Genomic DNA, 18000 nt, shown 5'->3' with positions numbered 1-18000 from the left:
GGGGGGTGTGTCAAGATTTTGGTTTTAAGACATGTTAGGGTTTTGTATGCCTATTTAGACATCCAAGTGGAGATGTTGAATAGGTAGTTGGGTATATGAGTGGCGTTCAGAGTCTCCTTGGACTAGAGTAATAAATGTAGATGGTACATAAAGTTGTGGAAAGGACTGAGCCTTGGGGCATACAAATGTTAGGAGACTGGGGAGATGGGGAGGGATCAACAAAGGAGGCTGAGAAGGAATGGCCACTGAGATAGGTGAAAACCAAAAGAGATATCCAGGAAGCCAAGTGAAGAAGGTGTTCAGGTGGAGTAGATGAGTATTGGAGATCTTTGCGAACTTGAACAATTTTTAGGAGTGGGAAGCTTGAAAGCCTGGTTGGAGTAGGTTCAAGGAGAATGGGGAGGTGAGGAATTGGAGACAGTGGGTCAGGACAACTATTTGGAAGAGTTTTCCTGGAAAGGGGAGACATGGGGTGGTAGCTGAAATGGGAAGAGCAGTTGAGAGTTTTTTCTTCTCTTTTTGTGGGAGGAATTACAGCGTGCTTGTAAGCTGATGGAAATGGTCTAGTAGAGGGGGAAAACATAATGGATTGGAGAGGATAGAATTGCTGGAGGAATGGCAAAATACATCAGCACCAACTCAGGTAGGTGTAATAGGAATTTGTGAAAGGTCTTTTGAGTGTGTCAGTTTTCTCAGTGAAATAGGAATCAAGGTCATCAGCTAAGAGTGAGTTTGAGAAGAGAGGTTGTTTTGTGCCGTTGAGTTGATTTTGACTCTTAGTGACCCCATGTGACGGTCAAACTGCCCCATAGGGTTTTCTTGGTTATAGTCTTTACAGAAGCAGATCACCAGGTCTTTCTCCTTTGTGGAGCCACTGGGTGGGTTCGAACCACCAACCTCTTGGTTAGCAGCCAAATGCTTAACCATTACACCACCAGTATTTTACAAAGTAAATACTTAGGACAGGCCATCAGGTGAGGGTCAGGTTCCTTCTCCCAATTTGACATCTGCTCCTGACGTTTACTCCCTAACCTATCCAGATTTCTATGCTTTTTCCGTGCTTTCTCATTCAGCAGAGGTGTACTAAGTAGTTAGTGAGTCCCCTCTCAGGCTGAGCACAGCAGTGAATGTGATCCAACTCCTGTCCTTTAAGGAGCTCACAACCAAGTGGGAGGAGCAGACTTCTAACAGAGTTTCATACCATCTGATGAGTGCCATGATGGGGCAGGGAAATGCTACATTCCTGGAGTAGAGATTCCCAAGGGAGAGAAGAGGAAAAAGCGTTCCAGGCACAGGAAATAATAACATTTACCAAGATGGGGAAGACTGAAGAGGCAAATGCAGTTTTAATAGAAGGGAAGTATCTAGATGTGCCTGGCATTTAAGGGGCCTGGGAGAGAGTGGCAGAACAAGAGATCGGAAGGGTAGGATTGACCAGATGGTGAAGAGCTTTGTGTACCTTGCTTGGAGTTTGGAGTTTATCCTGTAGGCAGTGGGAGGCTACTGAAGACCTGTAGCTAGTATGTGCCATGAGCAGATTCATTTTTAAAAGGAAATTGACTGGAATGAGTGAATAGAAAGAAAGCTCCATAAAGCAAGCCCTGTTCTTGTTTTGTCCTATTTGCTGTAGTACCCATAGTGCTTTGCATCCAGCTTGTTTAATGCATAAATGAATTGGAACAGAGTTTGGAGCAGGTAGACTAATTTGTGGCTGTCTAGCAGTTGAAAAGAAAAGATGCAGGCAGTGGAGGGATGGAGAAGTGATGGTTTGGGAGAGATTTTGGAAATAGGATTGACAGGACTTGTTGGCCACTTGGAGATGAGGCACAAGGAAGAGTAGAGGATGACAGTGAGGTTTCTAATTTGGATACTGACTCTAAAACCCAAGGATGGAAATAAAGGAAGAGGCAGTCTGGGGGAGATTAAAAGTAACATGTTTTGTATAAGGTGCCTGTGAGACACACAGATAAAGAATTTCTGAGGTAGATTGGAATATGTGCCTGGAGTCAAGGGAGAGATGGGAGCTGAGATTCAGATTTGGAACTTGTTGACTCGTGGGGGTAGCATTTGAAGCCTTGGAAGTGAATGCAGTTGCATAAGGAAAGTGTGACTAATGAGAAGTGGACCAGGGGACCTTAATCTGGCTCTCTCCAGTTTCGTCTCCCACTACTCACCATCACCCCACACACCCTGATGACTCCCCAGACAGAGTTAGTCACTGCACCTTTGTGTTCTCATAACACTTTGTACCCACAGCTGTTGCTGCACTTGAGTTCAGTTGAGCTTGTTTGCAACAGCTTCCCTCGGTTGGAGCTACTCAGTGTCCTGTTCATCTTCGTATTGCCAGCATCTAACCCCCTGCATAACCCATTGTACTTCATTCAGTGAGTGTTTACTAGATATGTTTAGAAGGGCTTTTCATATAGTCCTACTGTTTTAAATCCTACTAATCTGAAACTGGAGATTTTACCCTGCAGATAGCATATAAGGAAAATTTGACCGTGAAGTAGTAGCTGACCTCATCTATCATGAGTTATGAAGTCATATGCAGTGTGTGATTGGAAGTCAAACGCTGGGTAGCCAGAACCCTTTAAAATCTAAGAAATAAAATACCTTGCCTACCTTTTAAGAGTATTCATCACTGAAGTATGTAATTGTCTTCCAAAGCCAGTTTTTTATGATTACAAACCTAAATTGAAGAAAGGATTTCTGTGTGAAATACTCTTGTCAATGAGTCATCTCAGACCATCCTCACTTTGTATACTCTAGGCCCCAGCCAGAGAAGAGGAAACTGTTTTCTACTTGGCAGTCTAGAGTCTTCTACATTAAACAGTAGAAAAACCAAACCAAACCCGTTGCTGTCAAGTCCAATTCATAGCGACCCTACCTGACAGAGTAGAACTGCCTCATAGAGTTTCCAAGGAGCAGCTGGTGGATTCGAACTGCCAACCTTTTGGTTAGCAGCTGTAGCTCTTAATCACTGTGCCACCGGGACTCCGAACAGTAAAGACTTTTCTAATAACTTGTTCTGTCCAGCATTCAGACTTAGTGGTTTAATCACTAATACTTGTTTTCTACTTTTGTTGAGTATGAACAACGGGGCAGAGAATCCTGGAGGGAAAAAGAACCTATTTATTCCAAACATTGGAGTCTCTGCTTCTGGGATTCACCCCAAGTCTTCCATCTACCTCCATTCTATTTTGGGGGGTTGCAGGGGAGGGGTTATTATTTATTTTATTGTGCTTTAGGTGAAAATCTAACAGTGCAGATTAGTTTCTCATTCAAAAATTTATGCACAAATTGTTTTGTGACATTGGTTGCGATCCCTGGAATGTGTCAGCACTCTCTCCCTTTCCGTTTACACCCTGGGTTACACTTGTCCATTCGTCCCGTTTTCCTGTCCCTTCCTGCCTTCTTGTCTTTGTTTTTGGCTGGTGTTGCCCAGTTGGTCTCCTATACTTGGTTTAACTAAGAAGCACGTTCCTCACATGTGTTATTGTTTGCTGTGTAGGCCTGTCTAATCTTTGGCTGAAAGATGGATTTCTGGAGTGGCTTCAGTTCTGAGTTAGCAGGGTATCCGGGGGCTGTAGTGTCAGGGGTTCCTCTAGTCTCTGTCAGACCAGTAAGTCTGGTCTTTTTTGTGAATTTGAATTTTGTGCTACATGTTCCTCCCACTCTGTCTGGGACCCTCTATTGTGATCCTTGTCAGAGTGGTTGGTGGTGGTAGCCAGGCACCATCTAGTTCTTCTGGGCTCAGGCTGGTGGAGGCTGTGGTTCATGTGGTCCATTAGTCCTTTGGGCTGGTATTTTCCTTGTGTCTTTGGTTTTCTTCATTCTCCTTTGCTCCAGACAGTAGATAGATAGCCACTCACAAGCTTTTAAGACCCCAAATACTACTCACCAAAGTAGGGTGTAGAACATTTTCTTTATGAACTGTGTTATGCCAATTGACCTAGATGTCCCCCAAGACGATGGTCCCCAGCCCGAAGCCCCAGTAACTCAGTCCCTCCAGGTGTTCGAATGTGTCTAGGAAGCTTGTATGACTTGGCCTCGCGCAAGCTGTGCTGACTGCCTATGTTGTGTGTTGTCGTTACCTTCACCACAGTTAACACCTGTCTACTATCTAGTTCTGAGTCAGAGACCCTGTAGGACAGTAGAACTGCCCCATAGGGTTTCCAAGGAGCAGCTAGTGGATATGAACTGCCGACCTTTTGGTTAGCTGCTGAACATTTAACCACTGTGCCCCAGGGCTCTAATGAGTTGGAATCAACTCGAAGGCAGTGGGAAAACAATCTAGTTAGTGATTTCCTGTCCCTAGCCCTCCCCTTTCTTGTAACCATCAAAGATTGTTTTCTTCTGTGTGTAAACCTTTTCTTGGGTTTTTATATTCACCTCCATTCTTGGTACCTGGCTACCCAGGATGCAAGAGGACTAAGTCTCAGTCTGTGACTTCAGAAAGTGAGCTCCCAGTCTAGCTGGGGAGGTGATGAGTAAACAAATACGGAATTATTATGTGATAAATTCAGGTATAGACGTTGGTAAACTCAAGTAGGCAGTAATTAATTCTGCTTAGGGAGCTCTGGTGGTACAGTGGCTAAGAGGACCGCTGCTATCCAAAAGATTGGCAGTTCAAATCCACCAGCTACTCCTTGGAAACCCTATGGGGCAGTTCTACTCCGTCCTATAGGGCCGCTATGAGTTGGAATTGACTTGACGGCAACAGGTTTGGTTTTTAGGAATGCTCTGCTAGGCGTGGAGTAGAGCTGAGAGAACTCAAGCAGGCTTCACAGAGAATGCAGCAATGGAAGGATGAATCATCTGGCGGGAAAAGTGGGGGAAGGGGGTAGCCCAGATCAGGGAGGGCCTTGAGTGCCGAATAGAAGCTTACTCGGGAAGCTGTGAGGAACTTTTTTTTTCTTTTTTTGGTAAACACAGTGTCTTAGGCTGGGTTCTCTAGAGAAGCTTATATTTACTGTGTTTGTTTGATTTTTGGTAAAGGATTTTAGTTGTAGAAGTTTTCCCTGTGTTCAGTAGAAGAAAATGCCTGGAGGTGATAAAATATTTAAGAGAGTCTCATGAAATATGACTGTATTAAATTTGAAATAATAGAATACATTATTTTGCATGTTACATCAGATACTACCTTACCTACTGAATTTTAGCATAATGTAGCTATAGCAGGCATCGTAGTTTATGAAAAAAAATTATGGGAGGGAAAACCATGACATAGAAGAAGATGAACATTAACACCTGAACCCTTTGCCCACCTTGTAGAATGACAGGCCTGGCTCTAACACAACTAACATGTTGAAGTAATACACTCCAAGAAAGTGCCCCCTACCCTTTTTCAAGTCATGGCACATATAACAAATGACAGTCATGGCCAAGGGGAAGGTTTGTAAATACGCTGCTTCTGAGTCTTGATACCTCCAAAATTGGATGACATTAAAAGCATATTGAAAGATAACAACTAAGCTGGGATCTAACTAAATTGTAATAAATCTGAGATAATGGTACCATAAAAGGATGGTACTCTGCAAAGAGACCAAAAAAGGGGAGAACTTTGTCAGTTTGTTCAGTGATATCTGAAGGAGAGAGGCTTTGGGTGGACACAGTGTCTGGTCACTAGGAAGAGGCCTTTGTAGCATTGGGGAACCAAACACCACTCCTGTGGAGCCCCTGTGAACAGTTTTCAAAGTTTGTCAAAAAAACAGCCAAAACGTAAGCAGGATGAAAACTCTTGTAATTAGGTATCGTAGTACTAAAAAAGTTATGCTGTGTCTGGTTTTAATGATGATAAATATATAACTTTGAATCATTTTTTTAAATAACTCTTCCACAGCTGCGGATAGTACCTGGCGCAGCTGAGTTCCAGTGGAATGTAGCTGAAGAAATACTGCCCTGCGGGGAATGACCCAGACTCTTCATGCCTACAGTAGCATGGATGACATAGCCCTAGACCTTCCATGCCATTTGCACTGATTCTGTGCTGATACAGGCTTCTGATTACTAAACCGGCTTTCCAGAAGTCTTGGAATGGGAGGTAGGGTGCAAGGTAGGGGTGTTGCCCTGCATATCAGATGTGCATGTTCCAGGAATTGAAAGTATATGTTTCCCATTACGTCTAATCTGTTGGCATTCAGGCACTTTCTGTTGAAATGGCATGAGTTGGTTTCTCAGCGCCCTGCCAGCCCTTGGATGAACTAAGAGTATCTGATCTCAGAGATGAACTTGGCGCTCTCCAACCCTCAGATCCCCTCCTTTCCATCTACAGTTTTTTGAATAATTGTCTTTAACTTTAAAAAAATGTAAGTAATTCTAACAATCAGTCAGTCTGACCTGTCTAACAGGTCAATTGCCTTCATCTTTTTGTATTAATTAAAATAGCTTTTCAGCCTATAGGCAGACGCATGTGTTAAACTTATTCATCAACCTGCAATCTAAGTATTAACCAACTGAGCCAAGTAGTTTAAACTAGGGGCTACTCAGGGCAGGCAAGTATCTGAAAATACACAAACTCAACCAATTTGTAGCTCCCTGCCACTCTGTTAGGTGCTCCGTAACAAGCCCAGAGGGTCTGGTTTAGTAGTCTGGTATATGGATCTGGAATATAACTTCCTCTGTTGATTTTTATCAGATTGTTCAAGATAGCAGTCTCCAATGTAAGTCTCATCAAGATCACTTGAACCATACTTTTCAAATGTGTGCTCCTAGGAAACCAAAACTGATATCCATGAAACAATCATAAAATAACTAAATGCTAAACATATAATAACCAGTTGATAAATATTTCTTGGTTGATTCAACTGACCAGTGTAGTAGGACTTTAGTGTGAGCTAGACAAGTCCTGACCTTCATAGTGGAGATGGGACCTTACACTTGGTAGGGGGAAAGGATTTAGACAGCCCAGAAGAGCATTTGTATATTAAGTGTGGGAAAAGCAGAGGCTGAGCAGATGTGAAAAGGCACACATGAGTCGGGTGGAGGTGGGGACTGAGAGATGATGAGTATGATTGTACAGAATGCACAAATTCATGTTGTTCTTACCCTGTGTATTCAGTGAGGGGTTGGAGTGGTGTGTAATAAATGTCACGTATTAGATGTGTGGGCTGGTGTGCTGAGACATCTCTTTGCTCTCAGGCAGTAACCATGACTGGCTGATAGAATCAGCTGGAGGGTGCCCCCCTTCTTTTTCTTGGTTCCATTTGGGGTCTTCCTGAGATTGGAACTCACTTGAGAAAGACTACCTCAGAGACGAATGAGCCTTCCATTTCAGTATATAAATGTTGTTATAATTTCTAAACACACAAAGTACATTTTTGTGAGTTTTACAAATGTGGGTTTCCGAAGGAACAGAAAATAATGTGTTCTGTTCATTTAGTCTGGTCATTAGGCTGGATGTTGGCTCCTGCCCTGGAGAAGCCCCCTCTTCTCCCTGGGGAAACACTGTTCAAACTGCTGTAATGGAGTCTAACCCTGAATGCCAGGCCAAGACCAAAGCAAGATTATCTAATCCAGGTGTCAGGATCTGGAGACGCTTCCCACAGGAGGTACATCCGAGCAAAATCTTGAAGTTTGAGTAGGAGTTAACCAGGTGGTGCTCCAGGAAATGGGAAGAGCTTATTCACAGTCACATTGCAGGGGAGGACATGGCATGACTGGAGTTGCAGGTTGTTTGGTCCAGCAGGAGCACAGGATGCCTAAAGGAAAGCTGAGGCCAGAGAAGTGGATGCAGGGACTAGATCTTGACATATCTCATGGACTACACTAAAGGGTTTGTGTTTTGTCATGAAGGCAACAGGGAGCTGTCAAAGGGTTTAAGCAGTCTTATTTTGTGTTTAGTGTAGCTGCAGTGTGGATAATGGATCGAAGAGGGCAAGGCCGAATTCAGAGAGGCAAGGGAAGATGAGAGCCTGATCTTGAGGAGGTGGAGAAAAGGACGGATGGGGAGTTTTAGAAAATAGATACAAAAGGACTTGGTGACCACTTGGGTTTGACAGGTGAGGAAAAGTTCTGACGTAAACAGTGAGTGGATAATGCTGCCACACCCAAAGGTTGGGATACATGAGGAAACTCAGTCTAACGAGGAAGATGATGAGTTCATGTAGGAAATACATTGACTTTGAGGTGATTGTGTGATGTCCAAGTGGAGATTTCTGGAGGGCCCTTGGATGATGGCTCTGGAGCCTAGGACAGGTACGGCCCAGACGTTGGTATAAATGGGAAAAGATTACTCGAATGTTGTAGTACTGTCCTAAGTGATTTCATCTCGAAAATATTTCTCAAAGCACCCACTGCCTCTTTCCATCTCTGCCATCACCCTGGTCCAAGCTACATGTTATGTTCTAACTGGTGTGCCTACTCCCACTTCTGTTCATTTTTACACAGCTGGCAGAGTGATCTTTTTAAAGTGAGATGGAATCTTGTCATTCGCCTGCTTAAAATTCATCACTGACCTCCATTGCTCCTAGAATAGAATTCAAACCACTTAGCCTGGCTGCAAGGCCTTGTGTGACCTGGCCCCTGCCTGCCTCTCCACACTCATCGTGAGCGGTGCTTCTCCCCCACTCAGCCACGCTGCAGCGTACTGGCCACCGTTTACGGCCTCAGACTTCTCTTCTGTCTTGTGGTGCACCACATTTTTTCTCTCTTCCAAGCCGTAGTTCATGCTACTCCCTCTGCTTGGATTACCCTTCCTCACCTCTGCCCTGGCTGATGCCTCATCTTACCTCAGGCGTCATTTTTTCAGAGGGGCCTCCTCTGACCTCCAGAGGGCTATTGGGGTCACCCTGTATTTTTCTTTCCTTAGCACTTAACGGAAACCCTGGTGGCATAGCGGTTAAGAGCTACGGCTGCTAACCAAAAGGTCAGCAGTTGGAATCCACCAGGTACTCCATGGAAGCCCTGTGGGGCAGTTCTGCTCTGACCTGTAGGGTCACTATGGGTCGGAATCGACCCCAGGGCAGCGGGTTTTGGTAGCACTTAACACAGTTTATTAGTTGTGTGTTTGTTTAGTACGTATCTCCCCTTGCTAGCTCCGTGAGGGCACAGTCTGCCATGTGTCTTGTTTACCATTGTACACCAGTGCCTGACACGGTCCCAAGTACATAGTAAGCACTCTGTGAATATTTGTGACTTACTGAATAAACAAGGGTCATGATCTTTGTTTTTGATCTTGAAAAACTTGGAATTTTTAGACTGTCACCAAGCAAATAGAACTGCGACTCCAGCTTTACAATTTATGTTGTTGATTTCATCTACTTTTGACAGTTCTCTTACATTTTTAACTGTTATGAAATACTGTTCGCTTCTAGAGGACTGGGACATTAACGTTGCAAATCTAGCTGTAAGGGTATTTTTCCTCCCTGTTGCCTGTATTCATTATGGTGGCTCTGGTTAGCATGGCCTGACCCACCATCTCTCTGACAATGGTATGGCTGCTGAGTTTTGAAATTGAAAAAACTGCTACTTTTTCCCTTGGGTTGGGCGTTTGTGGCAGAGTTTAGCAGCAGTCTTCTTCAACCCTGACTTGGGAAGCCTCCCAATACATGCTGTTTGCATTGCAGCTGTGGGCAAGTCCACCTTTGTGAAGTTACTCACGAAAACTTACCCAGAGTGGCACATAGCTACAGAACCTGTAGCAACATGGCAGGATGTCCAGGCTGCTGGCACTCAAAAAGTAAGTTTTCAGCTGTGGTGGGTAGTTGGCAGGCGTGGGTGGGTAAATTAACTAGAATAATTTAATTTGCTCTGAGTAGGTGAAGTAGCCCCATGTGAGTCTCCTTTTTAAAATAGCTCCATTCCAGAAAATAGGCCACATACACCAGAGAGGATATGGCTTGTTTGGATATGTTTTGTTTTGTTTTTTGTGGTTTTTATATGTCTGTGTAAGTAAGTGACTCCCTCTGTTTTTTGTGGTTTTCCAAAGCATGTCCAACCATCCTAGCTTTGAAGATTAATTTTGCCATTCCTACCCTTAAGTATTTATGTTATTATTACTGAAGGTGACCATCAGGATTAATTGTTAGTTATAGTGATTTTAACTGATTTATAAGCTCTTAGAAATTGGGAGGGACCTTAGAGAGGATCCTGGCACACCTTGAGTCAATGCAGAAATAATAGTTGATATTTATGAAGCACCTACTCTGCCAGACGCTATGCCAGGCACTGTGCATTTTGCTTAGACCTTGTGCGTTAGGCCCTGGTGTCAGGTCTGCTGCTTGGGGAAAGGCCGTAGGGTTGGTTTTAACACCAGCCACAGCAGTGTGAGCAGGGAAGGACTGACGTGAACCTTAGAGGTAGCTGAGGGGGTGGCAGCACCGGGCCTCAGACTCCATGAGCTCCTCCTGCCGCCCACCTGGAACATTCACTGAGTGGCTCATTCTGGTTTTTAACAACTCTGGTTATTAGAAAGTTCTTTGTGTTGAATCATATTGCGTCCCTGTAACTCTGACTCATTGGTTCAAATTCTGCCTCTTAATTCTTTTAACTTTTCCACACACTCATTCTTCCTATGGTTGAAGGCAATGATTTGTCTGCTTCCTCTCCCCCTCAGGTCTTCTTTCTTTCAAGCCAAACACTTCCATTTTCCCACAGACTATTCCTCATTCTGAAGTAACTTTGTCTAGATAATAGCTTCAGTTTGTTGGTTTCCCACTTAGAGTTTACTAAGAGTGGTGCTCATCACTCAGCCGGACATTTTGAATATGGTCTAAATGGTAGAGAGCATCATAGAACTTGTTGTTATTCCTACCCAGAATTGTGTGGCATTTTTTGGCAGGTACATCATGCTTATTGAGGGATTTTCTTTTTTAAGTTGTCTCTTTATATGAATGTGTGTGCCTGTGTGTTTGTGAAATTAACTTTCCCATAAAAAAATAAATTGCATCCTTTTTTTCTCAGTATACCACACATCACCTGTTGTGGCAGTTTAAAAATGTGTCCACAGGTTGTTTGATAACCTCTCCCTTCAAGAGGGAGAACTTAACTCCCCTCCCCTTGAGTGTGGATTGGATTTAGTGACTTGCTTCCAATGAATAAAATGTAGTGGAAGTAGCAAAGTGTGACTTCTAGGGTAGGTCATAAAAGGCATTGTAGCTTCCCTTTTGCTCTGTTTCTTGTATTACCCTCTTTGGGGGAAGCCAGCCACCATGTCATGAGGACTTCAATGAAATCCTGTAAAGAGGCCCACACAGCAAGGAACCAGAGCCTCCTGCCAGCAGCTACAGGCAAAGTCTTCTTGGAAGCAGATCCTCCAGCCCCAGTCAAGCCTTCAAATGACTGTAGGCTCAGCCAACATTTTGACTGCAACTTCATGAGAAACCCTGAGCCAGAACCACCCAGCTAAGCCACTCCCGAAATTCCTTCCCCACAGAAAATAACAGATAATCAATATTTTTTAAGACACTGAATTTTGGCATAATTTGTTACATAGAACTAGGTAATTAGTACTTCTGCAGTTCCATTATCCAGAGATAAACGTTAACATTTATATCCTTAAGACTTTTTTCTACAGAGAAGGAAAAAGTTATATATACACATTTTTTACAAAAATATGTAAAACATAAGGAGCCCTGGTTGCTCGGCTGCTAATCTGAAGGTTGGCAGTTTGAACCCACCAGCCGCTCCATGCAAGAAAGATGTGGCAGCCCGCTTTCTCAGAAAGATGACAGCCTTGGAAACCCTATGGGACATTTCTACTTTGCCCTATAGGGTTGCTGTGAGTGAGTCAGCAACGGTTTTTGGGTTTTTTTTTTTAGTATGTCATTGATTGTAAGACATAGAATCAATTTAATAACACTTCTAAAGAATAATTAAAATGTCTGTTGAGTTTAATTTAATAACCATTAAATGTAAGATGTATCTGAGTTTCAGATTTGTTGGGGGGAGAAAAAAGATTTAGAATTCTTATCCTCCGAGCTCTCATTTTTGGGATCTGTCTTCTCCATTAAATTCTGAGAGAAGTGTGTTAAAGTTTTGTGCTTTCATTGTGTTTTATCAGTTTCTCCTTGTATTTTTAATTGACTTTGCTATATATTTACATATTTTAATGCTAAAGATTACAGCCTAGAAAACCCTATGGGGCAGTTCTACTCTGTCACATTGGGTCACTAGGAGTTGGAATCCAAGGACAGCAAAGAGCTTTTAACAATATCAACAAAGTATTCCATGTAAAAAGGTTGAGGAGTTCTTCATGGAGTCTTTAGTATATTGTAGCTTCTTGTAACAGTTAATGTTCTTTTTTCTGGATACGATATTGCCACATCTGCTTTTTATTTCCATCTACCTGGTGGATTTTGCCAGTTTCTTTGTTTTCAACCAGTCTGTCATTTTGTTTTAAGTGTTTCTTTATGAACAAGGTTTTTAGTTTTTTACCCAACCTAAGGGTTTTCCTTTCATGGGAATTTTACTCCTTTATTATATTTAGTTTATGCCTGCTGCTTTATCTTGTTCTTTCTATTGTGATTTCTTTTTTTTCCTTTTGCTGTATTTGCAAATCGTCTTCCATTTCCCCCTTCAATCATTTATAGTTGTATTCTACCAGTGGTGACATTTACATAAAAACATATGTGTTTATCTGTCAGTGTTAATTGGAGTCCCTGGGTGATGCAAATGATTAAGGTGCTTAGCTGCTAACTGTAAGGTTGGAGGTTTGAGTCCATGCACAGATGCCTCAGAATAAAGGCCTGGCAATCTATTTCCAAAAAATCAGCCACTGAAGAGCATATGGAACACTGTTCTACTCTGATACACATGGGGTCACCATGAGTCAGGTCAACTCATCAGCAACTGGTTGTGCTTTTTAATCAGTGTAAATGGAGACTCTGTGGAAAAAAAATAAAAAACAACTCTATTACTCTATTGCTACCTTTTTCTCCAGACCCTACCCATCAGATGTATTCAAGTAATTTGAAATTTTAGATCCAGAATTTTTTATATTATGAAGTTTCTCTTTTAACAATAATTCTTAAATTGGCATTAAGCTTCATAACCACATTAACAATAGATGCTTTATACTTAACTGTCTTCTACTGGCTTACCGCTAACCCCTGTTTTCTCATTACCACACTCTTCTTCTTAATTCTTTATTTTGATCCATTTTTCATTTGGCTGGAATACATTCTAGAGAAATTTTTTTTAGAAAGAGCATGGGTGGTATAATTCCTGAGTAACTGCTTGTCTAAAAAGACTTTTCCTTTGCTCTGGAATGTGAAACGTAGTTTCTTTTGTAGAGAAGTGTTCTGTGGTTCTGATCCTTTTTTATTTGTAACTAATTCATGTTTCTCCCCCTTGATAGGGTGTTTTATTTGTCTGTTTGAATGAACTGTTGACATTTTGTGAGGGTAGATCTTGTTGTAAGCACCTCTGTCCAGCTGTCTCTCTCTCTGTGTGAACTGCTCTATATGTAAACATATATAAATTTTTTTCTGACACTCAGTGAACTTTTCTGATGGAATGTCTCACATCTGAGAGATTTTCCTTAATTTTTTCTTTGATTTTAGCTAATTTCCATCTAATCAGTTCCCTCTGACTAGAACTCCTATTGTACCATGGTTTTAAACTTTTTTTTCTGTCTACATAGCTAGAGAGACCACATAGTCCTATTAGCACAGTGATTTTCAACGAGGAATAGTGAGATTTGAGGAGAAAAGACTCTCTCCTTATGGGTGAGTGGTCTTCCTCTGCACATCTCCTTTGTTGTTGGGGTGGTACTTTCCCTCTCCGTGCTAGGCTCTTATTAGTAAGGAAGGAAAATCGTTTCCTTGATTAGATAGTTTTGTCTGAGCTAGGGGTACTTTGAAGTTACAGGAAATCATTTTGGTGCCTGTTTGGAAAGTTATTTGATACAAAATTGTATTAATTGCTGCAAGCTGGAATACAACTGACATTACATCTTGATGTGTCTTTCTGGAGGAAAGGAATAAAAAAGAAAGAAAAATGCCCTAACGGAGGCAGGGCCAAGATGGCTGAGTAGTCAGATGCTTCTGGTGAACCCTCTTACAACAAAGACCCGAGAAAACAAGTGATTCGATTATCTGTGGCAGTCTGGGAGCCCTGAACATCAAAGGCAGAGTTGAGGAACCAGACTGAGTGGCAGAGGGAGGGAGAGATGGCTCGGAAGCAGCGTGGAGTTGCCAGACCTGACCTGGTGAGAGCCTGAGCCCTTCGGGCCTGATCAGCTCAAGGGTGAGCAGTGAGGCGGGCAAGCAGCAGTGCTCGGGAGGCGCGTTTTCCGCACCAGGAGAGACCCAGCACCAGAGAGTCTACACGCCCACCCAGAACCAGTAAGAAGCAGCCCTCGATCCGGGGAAAGATAAGTAATTGTGTATGGCCTACCGTATGGATCAAAAACACCCCCCTTAGGGAAAAACTGCTCTCCCATTTACCTCCCTGCTCCCTGCTCTGCATTGGGTCCTGGACCAGCTTCAGTAATTGCCCAGCCCCCTGATCCAGAAGTAGGATCCCTCACATGGCCAGAGCCATTCTCCCGGCCTTGGAGAGTGAACAAATTAACAAACAGAAAAAATAAACTGCCAGCTCCCCTAAGCCAAGAACCCAGGGTAGGCACAGCTCCTTTGCCTAGGCACAAGCATAAGGGATCCACGGACTTTGGGTACCTTTCCCCCTGCATAGACTTGTGTGGGCCCATCTGAACAGCGTAGGCCCTCATTACCACTGTATGACAGCGTATATACTGGAACCCTAACTTCAGCTGTTTCAGCTGTGAAGTGGCAGGTTCTTGACATTTAACATGGCTCTGCCCCATTAAGCAGGGTCTTCACCTACCCTCATCAGGGGCCTGAGGACTGACGGTTCCACCCACGCCACCCAGCCACCTGCGATAGGGACCCATGAATAAGAGGTGCCCCCCCAGTCCTTCCAGCCAACAGCATTAGGTGCTCATAGTCTGGCTGCAAAACCCGCCCGCCTGCGTGCTCTAGGGAACAGGGACATGCCGTCCTCCTGGACACTCGGGCGGCCATCAACCCCCTGCCTTGCTCAGAGTGTGTCCCTCTCCTTCAGCCAGATGCCTGTGCCTACGCCACACATTTGGTGGCTATCTACCTGGGCACCTGAGCTGAATCCATACAGGAAGAGTGGGCGGACTCCTTTGCTCACATACTTAGTAATAGATCTGCCCACCTGGTGACAGAACATTAGAGCTTCAAAGGTGCCAATAATCAAACTAGCTTATATGAGCAGCCTATTTGGGCATGTCAAAACAAAACAAGAAGCTAGGACACAGTAAGCAAACATAAATAAATGTAATAACTTATTGACGGCTCAGAGACAAAAGTCAATATCAAATCACATAAAGAGGCAATCCATGATGGCTTCAGCAAGCTCCCAAAATAAAGAATCAAGAAATTTTCCAGAGGAGGAAAATTTCTTGGAATTACCAGAAGCAGAATACACAAGATTAATATACAGAACTCTTCAAGAAATTAGGAAGGAAATTAAGCAAAATGCAGAACACGCAATAGAGGAAATTAAAAAGACTAGAGAAGAGCATAATGGCAAATTTAACAGGCTGCAAGAATCCATAGAGAGACAGCAATCAGAAATACAGAAGATTAACAGTAAAATTTCAAAATTAGACAACTCAATAGAAAGTCATAGGAGCAGAATTGAGGCAGTGGAAGTCAGAATTAGTGAGATTGAAGATACAGCACTATGACACCAACTCATTTGAGGAAAAATCTGATTAAAGGATTAAAAAAAATGAAGAAACCCTAAGAATTATGTGGGACTCTATCAAGAGGAATAACCTCCGAGTGACTGGAGTACCAGAACAGGGCGGATAACAGAAAATACAGAGAGAATTGTGGAAGATTTGTTGGCATAAAACTTCCCTGATATCCTGAAAGATGACAAGGTACCTATCCAAGATGCTCATCAAACCCGACATAAGGTAGATCCCAAAAGAAAGTCACCAAGACATAATCAAACTTGCCCAAACCAAAGATGAAGAGAGAATTTTAAGAGCAGCTAGGGATAAACGAAAAGTCATCTACAAAGGAGAGGCAATAAGAATAAGCTTAGACTACTCAGCAGAAACCATGCAGGCAGGAAGGCAATGGGATGACATATATAAAGCCTTGAAGGAAAAAAATTGCCAGCCAAGAGTTATATATCCGGCAAAACTGTCTCTCAAATATGATGATGAAATTAGGGCATTTCCAGATAAACAGAAGTTTAGGGAATTTGCAAAACCAAACCAAAATTACAAGAAATACTAAAGGGAGTCCTCTGGTTAGAAAGTCAATAACATCAGATAACAACCCAAGACTAGAACACAGGACAGAGCAACCAGATATCAACCAGATAGGGAAGACACAAAAGTAAATCAAAGCTAAAACACTGAAAATAGGGAATGTCAATATGTAAAAGATGACAACATTAAAACAAAAAAGAAGGACTTAAAAAAGGTAGACATAGACTTTGCATATGGAGAGGAAGTCAAGGCCATATAAAGAAATAAAAGACTGGTATAAACTTAGAAATAGGGGTAAATACTAAGGTAACCACAAAGGAAATTAATAATCCTCAAGTCAAAATAAAAAAAAAAAACTAGAAAAATATCAAGACTCAGCAAACACGAAATCAAAAATGAAAAAGATAAAAAGAAAATACATAAAGAAAAATGACTCAGCACAGACAATTAAGTGAAACAAAGAAACTGTGAACAACACACAAAAAAAGACATCAAAATGAGAGCACTAAACTCCTTCCTGTGAATAATTACACTGAATCTAAACGGACTAAATGCACCAATAAAGAGACAGAGTGGCAGATTGGATAAAAAAAATACGACCTGTCTATATGCTGCCTATAAGAGACACGCCTTAAAGACAGAAACAAACTAAAACTCAAAGGATGGAAAAAAATACATCAAGCAAACAACACTCAAAACAGAGCAGGAGTGGCGATATTAATCTCTGACAAAATAGACTTTAAAGTAAAATCCACCATAAAGGATAAGGAAGGACACTATTTAATGATCATAGGGTCAATAAACCAAGAGGACATAATTATAATAAATATTTACACACCCAACAACAGGGCTCCAAAGTACATAAAGTCTAACAGCACTGAAAAGAGAGAGAGACAGCTCCGCAATAGTAGTAGGAGACTTCAGCACACTACTTTCGGTGAAGGACAGAACATTCAGAAAGAAGTTCAACAAAGACCAGAAAATCTAAATGCTACAGTCAACCAACTTGATCTCATAGACATATACTGAACACGCCACCCAGCAGCAGCCAAGTATACTTTCTTTTCCAACGCACATGGAACGTTCTCCAGAACAGACCACATATTAGACCATAAAGCAAGCCTTAACAAAATCCAAGGCATCGAAATATTACAAAGCATCTTTTGTGACCATAAAGCCATAAAGTAGAAATCAACAACCGATAAAGCAAGGAAAAAAATCAAACACATGGAAACTGAACAGTACCTTGCTAAAAAACTACTCAGTTATAGAAGAAATTAAGGATGGAATAAAGAAATTCATAGAATCAAACGAGAATGAAAACGCATCCTACCAGAACCTTTGGGACATACCAAAACCAGTGCTCAGAGGTCAGTTTATAGCAATAAATGCACACATCCAAAAAGAAGAAAGGGTCGTAGTCAAAACATTAACCCTACAACTGGAACAAGTAGAGAGCAGCAAAAGAAGCCCTCAGACGCCAGAAGAAATAATAAGAATTAGAGCAGAATTAAATGAAATAGAGAATAGAAAAACAATTGAAAGAGTTAACAAGACCAGAAGCTGGTTCTTTGAAAAGATCAACAAAATTGATAAACCATTGGCCAAACTGACAAAAGAAAAACAGGAGAGGAAGCAGATAACCCGTATAAGAAATGAGATGGGTACTATCACAACAGACCCAACTGAAATTAAAAGAATCATAACAGAATACTATGAAAAGTTGTACTGTAACAAATTTGAAAACCTAAAAGAAATGGACAAATTTCTAGAAACTCACTATC

General features: G+C 42.1%; 1 protein-coding gene across 3 annotated transcripts in view; it reads left to right on the top strand.

Annotated features, from left to right (window-relative positions):
• Positions 1–18000, top strand: part of DGUOK (deoxyguanosine kinase) — a 36012-nt gene that overhangs the window by 1522 nt on the left and 16490 nt on the right. For 2 of the 3 annotated variants that reach the window (XM_004369191.2, XM_004369190.2), the window contains exon 2: positions 9567–9679. The exons of the other annotated variant lie outside the window; for it this stretch is intronic. In XM_004369191.2, the coding sequence (XP_004369248.1) occupies positions 9567–9679 (113 nt within the window). The remainder of the gene's footprint in view (positions 1–9566; positions 9680–18000) is intronic. 3 annotated transcript variants of the gene reach the window in all.

Source organism: Trichechus manatus, unplaced genomic scaffold, assembly GCF_000243295.1.
Source record: "Trichechus manatus latirostris isolate Lorelei unplaced genomic scaffold, TriManLat1.0 scaffold00004, whole genome shotgun sequence".
Classification (NCBI taxonomy): domain Eukaryota; kingdom Metazoa; phylum Chordata; class Mammalia; order Sirenia; family Trichechidae; genus Trichechus; species Trichechus manatus.
This window is presented reverse-complemented; position numbering and strand designations above follow the sequence as displayed.